This window comes from Corvus kubaryi, unplaced genomic scaffold, assembly GCF_017639235.1.
Source record: "Corvus kubaryi isolate FWS band 111438036 unplaced genomic scaffold, C.kubaryi_AGA036_p1.0 37182, whole genome shotgun sequence".
Classification (NCBI taxonomy): domain Eukaryota; kingdom Metazoa; phylum Chordata; class Aves; order Passeriformes; family Corvidae; genus Corvus; species Corvus kubaryi.
The window spans coordinates 1,108,877-1,128,843 of NW_024581050.1; the positions used below are offsets into that span (position 1 = coordinate 1,108,877).

The 19,967-nt window shown below is 43.8% G+C and overlaps 1 protein-coding gene across 3 annotated transcripts in view; it reads right to left on the reverse strand.

The window, feature by feature from the left end:
- Nucleotides 1-19,475, reverse strand: part of ATRN (attractin) — a 153,847-nt gene extending 134,372 nt beyond the window's left edge. For 2 of the 3 annotated variants that reach the window (XM_042021968.1, XM_042021970.1), the window contains exon 1: nt 19,168-19,475. In XM_042021968.1, the coding sequence (XP_041877902.1) occupies nt 19,168-19,460 (293 nt within the window). In that variant the 5' untranslated portion in view covers nt 19,461-19,475. Of the gene's footprint in view, nt 1-542; nt 602-19,167 lie in introns of all 3 variants that reach the window. The other variant, XM_042021969.1, reaches the window with a different exon arrangement.
- Nucleotides 19,476-19,967: the final 492 nt, after the last annotated feature.

Below are 19,967 nucleotides of genomic sequence, written 5' to 3' on the forward strand. Positions count from 1 at the left end.
TTATCCCATCACTGAGAATCCCACATTGTATTCCATTTCTGTATTAGCACATGAGCATGGTTGAGCCTATGTTCCTAAATTTTGGACAATCCAGCAGCTTTGTGTTTCACCAGGGAGCCTTTCCTGACATTTTGTAGATTTATCAGAATAGCATGCCATATTGAGCCAGAGATGATGGGTGAAACCCCTGTAACTTTTTCCAGCAGCTTTCCAGGTTCTATAGCATTTAATGCCAGAGTTAGCTAAAATAGAAGGTTTACTAGGACTAAAATTATAATCCAGGCAGTAAAATTTAAATTATTAATTTTCAGGACAGATTATCTTTGAAGAGTTAATTTTAGAGGGCTACTTCTCTGTATCACAGCCCAGTCCCTGGGAAGTGACTCCACTGATCCTTTAATTCAGGTTGCACGTGACCACCCTCTGTCTGTGGTGTGAACTGCTGTCTCAATTGTCAAGTGTATTTGAAAAGGACCTCCCCATGTCAGCGTCAAGGAGTCATTTTTCCAAGATTTTATCAATACCCAATCTCCCAGTTTTACCTGATGGATGTAAATGTCCAGGAGTGAAGTTTGGGGCAGCAACCCCTTTCTTCTAAGATCTGCAAAAGAGAGCATTATTGCCTGCAAATAATTTTTAAGATACAGGCCATTTGTTTCAGGAACTGGCAACCCTTCCTCCCTTCCCAGACAAGGTAATCCAAACAACATTTCACAAGGAGACACTCCCATAAGTTTTCTTGGAGCAGTTCTAATTCTTAGTGTTTCTAAAGGTAAACACTTGGTCCATGGCAGTTTAGTTTCAATGATTAATTTAGTAATATGGGTTTTAAGTGTAGCATTCATCCTTTCGACACATCCCAAACTTTGGGGATACCAACGAGTGTGGAAGTTCCAATTTGTATCTAAAGCCACACACACAGTCTGTAAGGTTTTTGACATGAAGTGAGTCCCTGTATTAGAGTCTATCCTCTCAATTACTCCATATCTGTTCTGACAGAGTTTTAGGCACATTAGAGGTGGTAGCACTTGCAGTGGGAAAAGCCCCTACCCTGTGGGTAAGATCATTGACTATTACCAGTAGGTATCTCCATCACTGTACTGAACAATCTACATGTATGCTCTGGAAAGGTCTAAGAGCCAAGGTTCTTCCCCCACTAGGGGTTTTACTCATCACTTTCTTATTCATCTTTTGACAAATCAAGCACTGTTCAGTCATTTGTTTGGCTACTCTGTAAACTCCCACACAGCAGTAAGTTCTTAAAAATTTATCATATAGTGCTTGAGTTCCCCTGTGTGTTCCTTGTTGTAGTTTAATTAATATTTCTCTAGTAATGGCCTTGTTCAATATTTGCCTCCCATGTGGTAATAGCCACCTGCCTTTCTGAGTCTTTACACCTCCCATCTTCTGTAAGAATTCCTCTTCCACCTTAGTAAACAGCAGGATTTTTATACTCTTTACTTTGCTGCTAGGTGTTAGAGCAAGCATTTTGGTTTCTTTTTCTATGGTGGCTTCCTTAACCAACTGATTTCCCCTTATTTCCAGAGTCCCTCCTTTGCTGTAGTTCATGTCATGGGACATCAGAATCTCCTCAGGCAGATCAAGAGCTTCCACAACTTCTTAGAGTAGCCACTCATGTACTAATTCCTTTCCTCTAGAGGAAATTAATCCACGCTCCTTCCAGATTTTCCCAAAAGTATGTATTATCCTAAAAGCATATTTGGAATCTATATAAATTGTTCCTTTCTCTCCTCTCTGTAGCTCCAAGGCTTGGTTCAATGCATGTAATTCACATGTCTGGGCCGACCAGTTGTTGGGCAATCTTCCTTTCTTCAGTAAACTACTCCGCTCACCATCCACAACAGCGTAACCATTATAACACTTCCCATTTATACATCTTGATGACCCACTGATAAAGATTCTCTTTCCATTGACTAAGGGGATTTCCCATAAATCTTCTCTAACTTCTTCTTTATATCAGGCCAGCCTTTGGTGACAAAGTTCATCTTTAATGATTTCTGACCAATATAACTCTCAGGATCAACTCCTGAGTATTGCTGCATGTTCTTTTTAAGCCTCTGTAACCACGCAATAGGTGACCCATCTTTTTGCTGCTTATTTTCAAAGGCTTTCTCAAAATTCTGCTCCTTTGGCACCACTTCCTTTATTCCTCTGATTACTAGCCTCTTGCAATCAGACATACTATTTCTCCCTTCAATTGTATTTTGGTCCCACTTAGGTCTTACTATGGGAAACTTCTGCTCACCAGGTACTCTTCCCTAGACATTAGGTGGGTCTTCTCTCTCCCAAATTCTTATTCCTTCAGTCCATATAATTTGCCCTTCCTCTGCTGTGAATAAGGTCCCCAAAATAGAATGCATTTCATCCCAGGTATAGATTTTTGGACCCAGAAATTCATCTAATTGTTCTGCCAATCCTAAAGGGTCGTATAGCATCTTACTCGCTTCTTTTTTAAATTCTCAAATTTTAGCACTCATCAGTGGTGCATTAACAAACCCTAACCCCCCTTGTGCTCCACACATAAGCACTTCTCGCAAGGGAAACATCTGTGTTGCTGTACTAGCAATGGGGGTCATATCTGAAGAGGGAAACAGAAAGTTTTGAATATCCCTTTCAAATTGCTCTAACTCAGTGGTCTGAGTTCTGCGCATCGTTTGAATCGAAGGAGCCATCTCATTTCCTCCCTCATTGTGATCAGTCCCACCCTGCTCATCAGCCCCTCCTTCTAAAGCTGTGGCATTCAGTTCTCCCTCTGGTGCACAGGAAGCGGGCAAATTATTTAAAGGGTCTCATTTTCCCCTTTTGCTCTCCTCCTTACTCTCCTTAAAATTCCTAGCCACAAAGAGAGACCAGCTCCTTTTCCAACAGGAAGCATGATCACTTTTGTCTTGATCAGAAGGTCTCTTGGTGTTTATACTGATTTAAAGCCTGACAGATCCAATTCTCTGATGACCCATATTTCAGCCAATATAATGGGTCAGATCTAATAGGTTCCTTAGTCCACTCGAACATACAGTACTGTATCATTTTCTTTTTATCATTTCCCTGGGTGCAAGACATACCCTCCAGGCCCCAGTCCCTGAGCATTCTCCCCAAAGGACTGTCGGGAGGTGTGCTTGGAGTGAAGTCTTTCAGCTTCTCTCCCCTCTTTCAATTCTTCTTACTAGGCCTATTCCCCATCTCTTAAAATCCCACAGAACACCTTTCGTCACGACCCATCTCGCTTCGTCCCTTCGCCCACCGCTCTCCTCGCAGAGGGACAGAACTGCGGTTAGAAGGACTGCACAATCACTTTGCAGATAAATCTGCATGTCAGCCACACATACTCAGTCCTGCTATTCCCAGACACCCAAATAGTACTTAACAGTCACTTTTCTTACCTGGGTTCTGTGCACAGGTATTATCGGCTGCCACACATATACTCTAGTCTTTTCTCACATCTCTTCCCCCATTTGCTTTGGGAGTCCTCCATCTGAGCCTCACCTGCAGCCCTCATGAAGCACGACAATGGGTCAGGGGCTGCTGAAATCAGCAGGGCACATCTTCCCCTATTCCCATTATCCCACTCCGCAGAGTCAGAGGTCAAGTCTCCCAGACAATTCCCCAAATTGTGAGAAATATTCACCAATAAAGTTGAAAGAGGACAAAGTCATTGAAGCAAAACTATACATTAATATAAACACGTCAGCTGAGTCAGGTGCATCTCACTGAGGAGACACACCTCCCCCTAAAATGCACAAACTTTTATACCCTTCCCTGGCTGGTGGGGGTCCCTGTCCCCTTTCCCACTGGCTGGGTACTCAGGAACTTACATTCTTTCTGACCACCTACTGCACTCAAACCAACACCTCCCTTGCCCTCCCCTTCCTCTCCCTCGTAACAAGCATCGGTTATCTCCCCTTTTCCTCCCTGCCACGCTCCTTCCTGAGGCCTGGCCTTGTGCTAGCTACATCTTTGCCTACGTGACATTAAGTATACATTCTTATGCCTGAAACAAAACATTATTTTATCTCTCACAATAGAATCATGAAATGGTTTGGGTTGGAAAAGACCTTAAAGCCCATCCAATTTCAACCCCCTGCCATGGGCAGGGACATCTTCCACTAGACTAGGTGGCTCCAAGCTCCATCCAACCTGAGCTTGGACACTTCCAGGGATGGGGCAGCCACAGCTTCTCTGGGCAACCTGTACCACCTCACCACCCTCATCATAAAAAGCTTCTTCCTTATATCTAATCTAAATCAACATTGTCTCTGTTTGAAGCCATTCCCCCTTGTCCTGTCCCTCCAAGTCCTTGTCCAAAGTCTCCTCACATCTTGTTGGCTCCCTTCAGTTACTAGAAGACCAAAATCAGGTCACTCCAGAACCTTGTCTTCTCCAGACTGAACAATCCCAAATGTCTCAGCCTGTCCTCATAGCAGAGCTGTTCCATCCCTCTGATCATCTTGGTGCCTCCTCTGGACTCGCTCCAACAATTCCATGTCCTTCCTGTGCTGAGGGCCCAGAGCTGGAGGCAGCTCTGCAGGTGAGGTCTCACCTGAGCGGGGCATAGGGGCAGAATCCCCTCCCTTGACCCCTCTTTTAACCCTCATCCTCCTGTTTAACACCTCACCAGCTGCTCCCCTTCCATACCTATAATATGAGAAGGAGCCTGAGTAATTCTATATCCATAGAAACAACAGAATGGAAGATAAACTCTCCAGATTTCCTGACTACCACATCTGAGGTGAAAAGTTCTTCATAGGTCATGCAGCGCAGTCCAGCTTTGGGTGGTGCCATTGAATCAAAGAGGCTTCCAAAGCCCAGATTGCAGTTATTTATCTCTTACAGGTGCCTTCATCCTAAATGATGTTCATAAAACATCCAACACACATATATATTGTATTTTAAACAGTATCCCTTACAAATGGCAAATCTATCTAGAAATTTCTGTCTATGTACTTTTTATTCTTCTCTTTAACGCAGTCTTAAAATTGATCTCAGGGTCAGACTGATGGGTCTGAAGATAGCAGATCATCTTTCCCTCAATTTTTTTAATCACTATTCCACAAACTGAAGACTCAACTAATGTTACTTTCTATTACTAGCTCTTCACCTTCTTCACCCTATTTCTAAAACTGCTCTTAAAAGATTATCATACACCTGCTCAAGGGTAAAATTCTATTCTAATTAGATGAAGAAAAGGTTTTAAAAGTGAATTAAGGATATAGAGGATACAATAAAACTTCTGAAAATCTAATCAAAGCATTAAGATTAAAAGAGTAGCAATGAAAAATGCAGAGAATCTCATTTGAACCAGTGAAGGTGAATGCCATCAGTATATAAATAATCAGGACAACGTACAACATGGACTGTTTTAGGGGCAGCACAATCCAAACGTTATGACTAGGAGTCCTACATACTCCCTCTGTGCACGTAAGTAACACGATATATACACATGGTGTCCCATGTTCTCACTTCCAGCGCTTGGGATGAGCTCTGCAGTTTAACAGTCAGCTTGGGAAAGGACTCACCATTCTCCAAAAGCTTGGTGTGGAAACAGTTCTCTAAAAGCATATTCAGGTTGGCAGGTAAGACTCTGATGGTGCCCAGTCTCTGTCTGCAGGGGCTGCAAAGTACCTCCTTATACCCAATCAGCTCAGCACCACAGCAGTTATCACTTCATCAATCAGTCCTGTAATTCTATCCTGTATTAGTTCACTTGGAGAGGAACTGTGCTACACCCTTCTGAACTGAAACTTCAACGAAAACACAGCAAACAAGTCAAGTCAAGATACAAACCACGACTGTGGAAAAAAAACAAAACCCAAAAAAAAACCCCAAACCAGACCAAGTGATGCACAGCAATCTCCCTTCCCCATTTTCAATCCTGATGTAATTTGCTGCCACTAGTTTGCTATGGATATCACCAGGAAGCAAGGACAGCAGGGAAGATTGCTGTACTAGTCTTGGCTTTATTTCCACATGGAATCACACAATATCCTGAGCTGGAAGGGACCAACAAGGACCACTGAGTCCAGCTTCTGGCTCTGCACAGGACACCCCAACAATCCCACCATGTGCTTGAGCGCATTGCCCAAATGCTCCTGGAGCTCTGGCAGCCTTGGGATCATGATCATTCCCTGGGGAGCCTGTCCAGTGTCTGACCACCCTCTGGGGGAAGAACCTTCTCCTGATATCCACCTAACCCTCCCCGACACAGCTCCAGCCGTTCCCTTGGGTCCTATCACTCGTCACAGAGAGTAGAGATCAGAGCTGCCCCTCGGGAGGAGCTGCAGTTAGTTCACAGTGAGCTCTGACCTCAGTCTCCCCTTCTCTCCTGCAGGAATATTTCTGAAGATGACCTGGAATAAGACTGCATGTGGCATATTGCCACCATTTACGTTTAGTTCAGTGCCCATTTAGAACAGACACGTCCTGTGCAGTCTGTGGATCAGATTCCTCAAAAGGCAGCTCATAACATTTTATTTACATTTTTAGATCCTAAGTGGGATTTAATTTCAAAATCCCACACCTGAAAAGTTTGCATTCAGTTTACTCTACATGTCAGGAAATATCTCGAACAGTACCACCACCAGCAATGTTTTAAGATATTTTACTGTATAATCAGTAAGACCTTTGCTACCAAGATCAGGATGAGATGAGACATAATACACTTCATATTACATATATCAAAATTACTTTGTACAACTATGTACACTGCTGACCTGTCCTCTTTTCTCCTTAGCTCCATTACTTAAATAGAATACTATATATTAAGGAACATAAGTGACATGCACAATAATTACTTTGACTCCACATCTCAGTAATCGTAGAGCTTTACCTACACTACAAATGTTTTACACATACTAGGTACAGAAGTAGCTGCCAAAAGAAAAACAACCCAAAAAGAAAATTTAGAAACTTACCATTCCTGCTATTTTCACTCACCACAGAAGTTACAGCAACACACAACTCACTGGGGCCAAAATTTTCAAGGGTTTGTTTTTAAAGACCTAATAATGAACATATACAACTCATAAAAAAAGCTTATAAAAAGACTCAAAGTCATCAGAGGAGAACCTCTGTTGAAATGCAAGTCAGTCATGGTAGAGAGAGAGAAAAATATGTGCATGTGTACATATTTTACCCCATTAAAATTATAGCTATCTGGCTTTGGTTTTCTTTTTTTTTTTTTTTTTAATTTAATTGCAGATTAAATGGAAAGCATCTTGCCCCAAGTGACAGTCCTGACCTGTGGTTAATCTTCAGCCAATCAACAGCCCAGCCTGTCAAAGGGCTTCCAATGCTCAGTTTGACCACCAGGCACAGGACCTTTCAACTGCTCTTATCACATGTTTAAGTTCGGAGAACTTAAAAACTTCCCACAATGCTTTCTGACCTCAAAATGAATGTTTTTTCTTCTTCAGATATGACAGTTACCACAGAGATCATCCATAGTGGTTTATCCCCTCCAGCATCGATGGGTAGTGGCCTTCATCCACCTAGTTTCATATTTTCAGTGTGAATTTGCTCCTTCTGGTCACATCAGTCAAAAAATCATTATGTTACAAGACACTAAGGAAACATCAATTTCAGTTGTATCTATAGAATCCTGTTAATCTCCCTAAACCTGAACAGAAAGATTTCCTTCAGTGAATGACGGAAATTGACTTATTTATTGAACTCACTACAAAAAATCAAGACAGCCTTAATGCCCAGAGAGCCCTGTAAAGACTAGCCATGAAGGGCTCTGCTACAAAAAAAACCCAAAACTATAAATCAATACAAAATGTATGAAAAATTCAAGTGCAAACAAAAATCAGTAGACACATGCATGGTTGTCTCCTACAGAATTTCTTCTTCAAATCCACAGGTAAAAGCAGGAACCCTATGGAGACAGGCTGAGAGAGTTGGGGTTGGTTCAGCCTTGAGAAAGCTCCATAACGGAATTCCAGCACCTTCCAGAACCTAAAATGGCTCCAAGAGAGCTAGAGAGAGACCTGGGACAAGGACATGGAATGACAGGACAAGGCAGAATGGCTTCCCACTGCCAGAATGAAGGGTTAGATGGGATATTGGGAAGAAATTCTTCCCTGGGAGGGTGGGCAGGCCCTGGCACAGGGTGCCCAGAGCAGCTGTGGCTGCCCCATCCCTGGAAGTGTCCAAGGCCAGGCTGAATGGGGCTTGGAGAAACCTGGTCTAGTGGAATGTGTCCCTGCCTATGGCAAAGGGGAGAACAGGATGGGCTTTAAGGTCCCTTCCAACCCAAACCAGTCTGTGTTTCCATGAACTAGGCATATGAAGTTACATCAACCTACAAGAAAAAGGGAAAGACCTCCCTCCATGTTCCCTGGGAGAATCTCCAGCCCAGCCAGAGTGCCCGATCTCACTGGCACTGGTGAACCTCATGTAAAACCTGTCTTACCACGGGTCACTGCTTGAGGAGGCCAAGTCTACAACATAGAGTGAGTCACCATACCTTCATGTCTGCACTCATGTTTCAATCCTACCTGCCCTGGGATACTGGAAAATCAGTGGGATTTAGACAGTGGGAATATAGCAAAGGATGTCTCCTCCAGCACCATATCCTATCTAATGCACACACATCTTGCACTTGCAAGCAAGCAAAGCTCAGGCACAGAAGCCACTCTGATGCCTCAACCAGCTTTGATTTGATAACCAGTTTTCACATTATGACTTTTTGTCTTTCAATACCACATGACAAATTCCCCTAAGTGCTGAATAGAGAAATTAAGATCCCATTTAAACTCCATCACTTTTAACACACAATATCCTTTTTCATCAGCCTCAGTGAAGATGATTTAGGCATATTTATAGCAACCTTCACCACATTTCTTCTGTAGGGCAGTATTATTCTCAGAATAGACAATTGAATACCAGTTACCATGCAAAACTGCCATTAAAATACGCTTTCAAACCTCCAAATTCCTATGTAAACAGAGTCGTCATCAGAACATCTTTAAAACATATAAATAATTTGATATTGATATTAATTGATAAGGAAGCTGAACCAAGGGGATTAGATGATGAACTGTACTTCCATTTGATTCCTGAAGTCTGTGGTCATCTGTTCTCAAGGGAACAGTACAGTTAGAGGCTATAAAGTAATTTCAGCTTTTCCAGCTGGATCACACATTCCTGTTTCTACCAGAAATCCAAATCCCCATCCTCTCAAACATCAAACTTGTGTAGAAATTGTTATTGTACCATTCACATAAGGGAATTCTGCTGGTACTGACATTTGCCTGCTGTCCCAGAAATTCTCATCAGCTCAGGTACTGAGAAAAGCTGGAAATGATCCAGGAATTCCTGGTTTAACATGCTTTCAGTAGCTCAGAGTTTTCCTTGGGCTCACCACATAAATTCAGATAAAACAAGTTAACAGACTATCAGCAGCATCCACAAGAAAATTAAAATTCCAGCAATATTAGCATGGATGTTTCAGAAAAAATGTGCATAGGCAGGAAGTCAAGTCCTGGTTTTGACTTTGAACCACATCAACACCTCCTCAAAATGATTCATCCTCCAGAAGTTGAACAAGGGTATACTTAAACACCCATTACTATTCCCAAAATGAAAACCAGTGACTTTAAAGAGTCCCTGAAACCTGTGCTTGTGAGAAACACACCGACCGACCCAAATTTACAGAGCTGCCTGTTATGTGTTTCAGTGTAATAAATCAAGCCCTTAACAAAAGTGCACTAACACACTGTCAAACAAGCAGGCAGCAACTATAAATAAACGCAGATGGAAATAGTGTATCTTGAACAACAATAAATTTCAACTTTTTCAACAAAACTAAAAGCAACTCGCCCTACAATTCTGCCTGTTCCTGACGTCCCCTTGAAAAAAATTAAAATCACCAGTGACTTCAAAACTAATTATTTCCCACTATAATATTTAGAATGCAATACTTTGTTTCCAGTAAGCCAGCAACTTCGATGTATGCTCACAATTTGGATACAGTAGTATACTTTCTTCTAGCAGCACAAAAATCCTTAATAGGAAATAATGCTGGAGGTTTCCCTGTTTGTGGGGTTGTTTTTTTTTCTTGTTGCACTGGCCTGTCCAGTCAGCACTTCAGTTCCACACTACTCTGCAACTCGGGTCTTGCAAAGGCTGGAAATCTTTGTGGCATCACCTCTGCTGATTTCACAATCAAAAGCATGATCAAAGCATGTAGCAGGCAGACACTAGAGATCTAAGCTCTGAAATCACTATAAAATTCAAGTGACACTCTCCACTCTGGATTAATGGGAGATTGACTGTGTAAATTAATCATTAAACAGCCAGGTGCACAACTCCAGCAGGAAACATGCTGCACATTGCTGCAAGAAACCTTCACAAAGCCACCTTGAAAAGTTTATTTTAGAGGAACTCAAACACATTTTTGATCGTAACAAGCAACGAAATCTAAAAGCTGTGCTCAGGGTAAACCTGAATCATAGATTTTCCCTAGATAGGGCACTTACATTCAAAATATCTGGGAGCAGTGCCATGACACCAACATGTGGAAAATGACCAGACTGTGGAAGGAAAGTGGTTATGACACAAGCACAAAGAAACTGAGGGGAAAAAAACACTAAACCCACTCAATACACAGCTAATCCACTGCAGGAGTAATTTTTTTCATTGCAATGACTGAAAACCAGCAGGGATGAAAACTAAACAGCTTTTAATCACAAAGTAATTGAAGACATGGTTAGTCCTTCCCTTTACCATGAAATAATATTAAACCCAACCTAAATTTTCTGAATGTAAAAATAGCTCTCACTTTCTGTATTTGAGTTTATAAAAGGAGTTTACAAAAAACGCTAATTCATCTGTGCCAAGCTTCTTATCCTTTGAGTAGACAAGCACCACCTTGGAGATGGGTATTAAATTTTCAAGCAATACAAACACTAATAAGAAAGTCTTCCAAAGAGTGTTTTCCTAGCACAGCTTTCCTTATTTTGTTTCCTTTCAGCCTACAGAAACTAGCAGGAAAAAAAATGAAGGCTTCTGAACATCAGGAAACAGAGGGCAAAGACAAATAATAGAAAATCTGGGATTTTCACAGCTGTATTTGTACATCCTGCCTAAGTCTCCAGGTAAAGCTGAGCAGCACTATCTAATGGTAAAGGTCATTATGGATAATTTTCACCCCAAAGAGGATGCGTAACACCCTGTACCTACAAGAAGCAACAACCCCCTATTTAAATTTTTGCGACACGCACCAAGCACACCCGAGATGAGTTTGTGTACAGCAATGTTTTTACTTCTGCAGCTCTGAGCCCAGCAGGCATGGCAGGGAATAAAAGGTACTTTACACATCAGAGAGCCCTTGGTTGGAATGCCCAGACCACCCCTGTCAGCATGGTGTCCCCTAAACCAGCTTAATTCCATTTCTGCATTTTCAGGGAACTGAAAATTCTGAATCTGGTGATACTGCAGGAAACTTGTTTAGCAAATAAAGCCATAACCAGGACCAGGAATGTTATCCAGATCCTGGGGTATCCAAGAAGTACTTCGCACCATCTGCTCTGGAGATCAGCTACCCCTCTTTAGCAGGAATATTGCTCAGTTTGTTTAAATTCTTCTTCATCATGCAAGATGCACTAAGATGCTTATTATCAGCCCAAAACACAGAGTCCATTTTCTTTAAATTATTCTTCAAATCCCCCACTATGCCAATGTCCCAAATTTAGGTTATCAGATTGCTACAGGAAGCTTGTTCTGTGTGCAATTAAGGGCTCTTAACAACCCCTATGATGTCACAACTCTGCAATAAGGACAGAGCCCTTACATTCTGAATATCCCAAGCATTTCACATTCCTCAAGTCCAAACTGTGCCCAGAATTATCTGTATGCAGCACACATCCACCAAAACCTTGGCAAGCAACCTGCCTCTCCATCAAATAAATATTTATTTTAAGCAAAGGGAGGAAAAGTGACAGTCTCAAGTAGATCTAAAGGAACTTCTGCGAGGATCAGCCATAAACAAAGCAAGGGAACAAAAGCAGGAAACAAAAAGCAAACATCATTACTGCTTCAGTGTTTCAGTGACTAAATGAGTATTTCATTCAAAGCCGTGCACAAAAGCAAACTATCATCTCTGTTCACTGCTGTAAAATTGATTACCAAATATTCCAGCCCTACTTCCAAGATGCTGCAGAGGTTTAACAGGCAGATGTGAGCACGTGGCTGTGCAAGAACAAAGCACTGGCATAAAATTGCTGTGGTCCTTACGGTGAATTCCAGTTTGGAGCAACTCCCTCCCCCCCCAAAACTACTTCACTTACAAAATCACATCATTCTCAACCCCATCTTCTGCCTGTTTTACTCTGGTTTTTTCCTGTGCTTTAGAAGATGTGATTTAAAAGCTCCTACTTGCTGGGAATATTTTGAGTGCAGGAAAAAAAGCAAAGCTCCACCTGATCAAGAAGGTAATTCCAAGTGCTGCGCTTAGAACTTCAATTTGGAAAAAAATTCTTCAAGGAAACTGTTCAAGAAAAGACCACCCAAGGGTATCCTAAATTAATACAGTAAGACAACAGCTTGGTCAGCAACAGCATTATCTAAATATAGGATTTTCAGCACGGATTTCATAGACAGGAAGCTGAGGGTTTGAAATTCGATTGCTCACAAAAGCTTCAGAGGAACAAGCCAGGAAAGTAAAATCCAACACATGTGTTCCAAATATTATTTAAATTTATCAGGACACAGGATAAAAGGATTGCTAGTCCTTGATTTTTTTTAATTAAAGAAAGTAACAAGTTTCTGTAAAAACAGTGCTAATCTCAGTCATTTTTTGGTATTTCAATGTAAGTTATTTACATTAAATGTAAATTGATGAAGATGTTAACGAACACCTGGTTGGTCCTGAGCTTATTTTATTAGTTGCCAAGAGAGGCTGTGGCTGCCCCATTCCTGGAAGTGTTCAAGATCAGGTTGGACAGGGTTTGGAGCAACCTGGTCTAGTGGAAGGTGTCCCTGCCCATGGCAGAGGGTTAGAATGAGAAGAACTTTAAGGTTCCTTCCAACCCAAACCATTCTGTGATTATTTTGCATCCATAACAAAAAGAACAACTGAGACTGAAATACTGGAAAAATCTAGAGTAGTGTCAGACAACTGCTAAGGGACTCAGGTATTCCCTGATACTTACAGAAACAGAGAAATGAGACAGAAATGGTGACTGCTGCAGATAAGGAAGTGTTTGTAAGTCTAAGTCAGTGATATGTCCCTGGATTTGGCAGGCAGAGGAATGTTATCCTTTATCTGTTCTGTTCCAGGAGGTCTCAATGCTCAGATGTGCTCAGCAGGAAGACAGGAACAGGACAGGACTTACTCCTCTCTCTCACAGGTTAAAACCATGATGTGTTCAATAATTCCAACAACTAAAGCTCCAATAGGGAAGGCACTGGATGTGTGTGAAGCAGAGCTGTTTCATCTGACTGCTCTGAATTTTCCACTACTGCCTCCTTACTATAAAGCAGACTGAAAATAAGCAGTGAGCTTATTGCAAACATTAACAAAACCTCCCGCAAGTCAAATATTTATGCTGGTCATTTAGTGCACAGCAAAACCTGCAGAACAACTCCGATATTTCAAAAATACTGAATTATTTCACAGATGAAGTTTTGTTCTTAAAACAGCCCTAGCAAAATATCAGATCATCCAATAAAACAGTGAGAGAAGCAATAACACAGAATTCAGATTAAATATTAGCCAATAGTTTCTCAATGAACAGATCATTTAAACAGAATCATGGAATGGTTTGGGTGGGAAAGGACCTTAAAGACCGTCTAGTTCCACACCCCTGATATGGGCAGGGACACCTTCCACTAGACCAGGTTGCTCCAAGCCACAAAACATATAATATTTATATATCTTATATACACATATGGATAGACAGAAATATAGATACGCATGCATTAAGATAACCACACATACCTTCAAGAACTAAATAAAAGCCTGTATTTGTTCTTTTTTCTCAGCGTATTCATTAAAATTGATGATGTTTAAGTATTTCCTACTTGAATAGCTTATTCTTTTTTATCAGTGCACAGTGTTTGAGCAAGCCTTTCATTAAGCAGTATGGAAGAGAAAATCATTTTAAAGCACAATATCCTAATGAAAAGGGAGAAACAGAATGGGGATCAGGCACAAATGCAGCCCCCAGATCTAATTTCAGCACTTAAACTGATTTGATTCAAATTGTCAACATCCTTGGATCTGTTAAGCAGCTTCCTGACCTTCCTAAATCGTTAAACTGCCTCAGGTAGCTTTTAAAAGACAATTGCTTGTATATAAGCTTTTGACCAAAAGTTCCTATTACTTTAACGAAGAGAACTGTGATAGTTCTTTTCCAGCTCACAACTCTTCAGGTTGGGATTTATACAAATCTAGAGATGAAATTCTTCTTCACTGTAATATTATTTGACCAAAGACACTCTATAACCACCAAGTCCTTCATAACATTTAATCAGCAACACATAACTCCTCCCATTATATTAATGAAAAGGGAGTTTAAAGGATACACGCTAACCCTTTTTTTTACTCTCCAACTGTCAGGTTGCATGGTTAAGTCCTGCTTAGCATTTGCCATCTTCCACCACAAAAAAAGTATTACCATGAAAGGAACACCAGTGCCTTTACATACAAAATCCATATTCCTGGAATCATTTGGTATTTTATTGCATAGTCAAAATATTATTTTCAGCTACAGTCATACATCAAACTGCCCATCAGTGAGCCTACACACACAGTCCACATACACTGACTGTTCAAGAAGTCAATCATTATCCTGAATTTGTTAATCCAACCCTTTACAATCTCAGGACAATAAATCTATGTGAACCAGAGGTCATTTCTTATCCTGTGCTTTATCCACCTTGTCTGGTGAGGAGCAGCTGAGGGAGCTGGGGGGGATCAGCCTGGAAAAACAGAGGCTCAGGGGGTTAGAATGAGAAGAGCTCGTTCTCACTCCCTCACTCTCTAAAACTCCCTGACAGGAGGGTGCAGCCAGGGGGAGTCAGGCTCTACTCCGAGAGAACAAGGGACAGAACCAAGAGGAAATGGCCTCAAGTTGCACCTGTGGCAGGGGATTAGACTGGATATTGGGGAAAATTTCTTCATGGAAATGTTGGTCAGGCACTGGAACAGGCTGCCCAGGAAAGTGGCTGAGTTCCCATCCCTGAAGTGTTCAAAAAACATGTGGATGTGGTTAACAGTAGTCTTGGCAGTGCTGGGGGGGCGGTTGGACTCGATGATCTTAGAGGGCTTTTCCAACCTTAATTCCATCTGCTAATTAGGCAGCTGGCTGACACAACTCAATTTAGGCAGGACAAGAGGTTGTGTCACCGAGCTGCAGATAGTGCTTTGAAGAAGCTGTTAACCAAGTGTGCAGAATCGTTTTGATTGTACAATACTCAATGCTGCCAATTTCACTCTCAAGTTTGGAGCTCCCAAGCTCCCACTGCTCCAAATGTTAACTCAGGATGCTGCTGCAGATCTGTGACTGGAGAACTTCTCATCCCTCCCAGCAGTAGCTCCTCTCCTGCCCATATCATGGCAGCTCGAAGCCCACAGCAGCCTCCAGCCAGCCAAGAGCCCACTGAAGGTTTGTACTGAAATAGAAGACAAGCACATCAGGCACATTCTGTGTTTTCTATTTCAGCTTCCATTAACACCAAGGTGTTTATCTTTGAACAACTAAAGTGGCTGGTTCCACATCTTAAAAAAAAGTCACCTGAAGTCCTTCCTAAATCAGCCTTCTACCTCTAAAGAGCACCACTGATCTGGGGTATGTCACTTAAACATCTAACTGCAGTCTAAAACAGACCCAAAACTTTTTCTCAGGGGAAAAAAGGAAACAGAATATTAGCAGACTGCAACTCGATGCTACAATGTTCATCCTTCACTGTGAACACAAGATGTGAGAGAGTAGTAGGTTAGTGAAGCACAAGGTGTATCTTTACAATGTGAATGAAAATAGTCAAGGCCACAAATATAGTCATCATATACATCAAGATAGTATGATTAACATGCCAAATTTAATTACATCTCTCAGTCTAGCAGATAAGCACATGGAATATGCCACACTTAGAAAATAATTTTCACCTGCTCTTCTACTTCCCATTTGTACCTACAGTGCCTAATAACACATCAAGTCCTTTAAAGCCAAACCCTTGACAATCGTGAACCAAAAAAAACCTCCTGCAGAGCCATTTCTGACAGGACACAGAGCAAACTCAAGGCATGTGAAAGAAGACACATGATTGCAAAGCTCTGAACATTGCTCGCCTGCACTTCTCAGAGCTCCGAGTTTAAAAACATTACTAGAAACTTCAACTCCTTAATAAAATAATAAACAGAAAAATCATCTATAAAGAAAACATGTACTATATTTTCAGGCAAAATTTTAGACTAGAATTATATGTGAGAAAGAAACAAGAAGTTTTACCAAAACAGGTAAGAGGATTAAAAATTGAGGTTCTATTAGCAGTGAATATATATCAATTCTTTTTTTCACCGGGCATCACCATTTGGAAAAGAAGCTTCTCAAATCCAGTCCCCTTAAAACGACAAAAAACCTAAGTTTCTCTAAGAAAGTAACAAGTATGAGGCTATTCCGTAAAGCTCTCTCCCAGCTAAAAGAAAATGACAGTGGCAAGAAGACATGAAAAAGGCAGGTTTGGACTTCCAGGGCTTGCCTAACCTGAAATTGTTTCTATACAAAACCCCTTGCAAACTGTCTGCAACACACACCCATCTACAGACTGTCAATAAACAGGAATAAAAAAAATTGAAGTATTTTTCTTCCGTGACTTTAGGTCATACAGACAGTTATCCTTCTCCCACATCCATAGGGAATGTCATCGAAGAGTGCTTGGCGCTTTCAGTAGCTCCCCAAGAAAGCAGTCACTGCCTAGGATAATCATCCTTTTCTCATTTCCTTCTTTTCCAGGAATCAGCCCTTCCCAGGGAATTCACCTAATGCATGCAGACACACACACACTGGCTCTCTCACTGCAACAGCTGACGAATCCAAGGCAGGTAACCATCTTACAGAAACCCCTGCCATAACAGAGAAGCCAGGGAGCACTCCCAGCCTATTCCCAAGAAGATTTCCATTTTCTCATCCTGTGGGATAGACTTCAGACACACAACCCAACCAAGAAACCCAACACTAAAAGAACTGGCCCCAGCACTGCAGAAATCCACTTTCCATCATCATATAGCCCAAAAATCAGTGTCCTGTGCAGACACCCCTCATTCCCACATGCACACGTTTGCACGTGGCCTGGACCAGCGCAGAGCCAGGGGGGTTCCATCCCCCTGCCCAGAGCCTCCCCCTTTAGCCTTTTTTCCCTCAAAAAAAATTACTCTGAAGCAGCAGGACTCTGCCAATGCCATGTGTCCCATTCAATCCCCTCCCACTGCCCAGTCTTGTCTCCCCACAAGCCCAGGAGCTTCTTTCCACCAGGCTGCGATTCCCACTGTCCTTCAACAAGAGCCAGCAGCATTAAAGCTCCAAAAGATGAGCCTCCCAAATATCACCTACTCCCATAAGGATACTGCTTCTCTCCCCTTCACACACCTCTCCTGAAATAACCTTTAACCAAAACCAGCACCTGCTGATCTGCCAAGAGGAACGTCCTTAACCCCCCAAACACCTCTAGAGTCTCCACCCAGCCCTAACACCCACTTGCACACCCTTCCCCTCCAACCTGTTCTCAGTCTGATCTACTCCCATCTCCACATTAGTCCTCTCCCCACCCAGGAATTGGTCCCACACCCACGCTGTCCTCCTCTGTCCACTTGCTCCTCACTGCTCTCACCTGCTTCCACCTCCAGCCATACCCACACACAAAGCCTGCCCCCATTCACCCATCATCCTTAGACTTCCATCTACACAGTCCCCAAACCTAACCCTGCTGCCAAAAAAATATCCCCCCCTACCCACTCCCCTCCAGCCTTACTTTCTGTCCAGACCTACTAAAACTTAAACCCAACATTTTCCTGGCTCAGCAATCCATCACATCCAGACCCCCACTGATCCAGTGCCCTACAACCACATCCCTGCTCCTACACAGCCCCTGAGAGTCACAACTCATCACCAGTGACCCCTCTGCAACCCCAGGCAACCAATACCAAAAATTCAACCCCCTCAGAGGTGCCTTTCTGCATTACAAATATCCTGTACTCACCAACTGGGGCACTCAACACCCACATCCCATTGCTCCCAGACCTCCCCCAGGAAGCCCCAACCACTCACCTCCTCTGTGGACCTCCAGATCTAGCCTTCTACACTGTCACCCCATCACCCCATGCTGCCGTCACCTCTCAAGCCTGTCTCCGCACATCCACCTCTCCCTCTGCATCCAAATCCCTTCTGTCTCCCTGCATGGCTCCTGCCTACCCCTTTACATCCACATCCCACCTCACACTCTCATTGCCCTCACTCAGCCAGGGCCCCAGCCCCTATTGTCCCCTCAACACACTCCTATCCTGCTCTAACACCTGCATCCTTACCTTTATCATCACTTGGACCTGTCTCTCATCTTTATCATCACCTGAGTGTCCCTCACCGTCCCCTTGACCTGCCACTCACCTTTACTGTCACCTTTACCTGCCGCTCACCTTTAACCTCACCTGGTCCCGCCCCTCACCTTTACTGTCACCCGGCCCTTTCCCTCGCACCACGACCCTCCTGCCCTCACTCATCCCTGGACCCCCCTCAGCCTCCCACCCCCTCTGAGTGCCCAAACCTGCTTCTCGTACCCACCTCCCTAATTCCCTCAAGTGCTCCTTTGGGCAATCTGGCCCGGGCCACCGACCCATTCCTGTGTCCCCTCCTTTCTCCCTTGCCCCGTCCCTCACCCCCAGCCCTGCTGTGGCTGCCATACACTCCGCTCCATACCCAAACCAGTCAGACCCCCATACTGCGAGCCAACTCCTCACTCCAAACCAGCCCCTTACCTTTGAGCTACCCTTTCATCCCCGTACCCCAAACGTAACCCCTCACTCCTGAACCAGCCCCGAACACCGAACCAACCCCTTACCCAAACCGGCCCCTCAACCCCCATCCACAGCGACCCCACGCGTCCCCGCACTCCGTCCCCCACCCCAAGACAAGCCCCCGCCCCCCCGGGTCTCACCTGAAGCGCCCCCCGCAGTGCTGGCACTGGTCGCCCACCCAGCCAGGCTGGCACTCGCACTGCCCGGTGCCCGGCTGGCACCGCCCGCCGTTGGCGCACGGCTTGTCGCATTCCTTGGACACCGCCACCTCCTCGGCGGCGGCGCGGCCCAACACCAACAGCAGCAGCAGCGCCAGCAGCGGCGGCGGTGCCGGTGACCTCCCGCCCCGCCTGCCCGGTCCCCGCCGCGCCATCTGCGGCCGCTGCCGGGTCGGAGCGGGGCGGGCGGGGGGCGGCGGCACAACGCGGACCATCGGCCGCCGCGAGGCCTCCGCCGATCCCGCTACGGTGGCCGCGAGTGGGGGGAGAACCGGGGGGCGGGGCTAGTGACGTCACCCCCGCGGCCATGGCGGCGGGGAGGGGGCGGATCAGGGGATCACAGAGTCACAGGATGGTTCCACTAATTACAATCCCTAGTTTAGAAAGAGTGGAAGCAATCCTTGGTTAGGTCCTACGGCTGCCGAACTCTTCACTTAGGGGTGAGTTTCTCGTCTCAGCAAGTTTAACAAGCAGAGTTTAAAGCACACGGCAATTCCCAAACCATGAAATGGCACTTCCCAGGAAATTAGTCGATTTAAAATTGGGGTGTAAAATGAAAGCCCCTTTACTGCTCTCCATTAGTTAAATATTACAGGTCAGAAAGCAGCAGCTGGCACAGATACAGCACAAGCACTGCCCCCAGTTAAAGGAAGGCTAATGGGAGTAAGAGAATCACAGAATCGTTGGGATTGGAAAAGACCTCCAGGATCACCAAGTCCAAC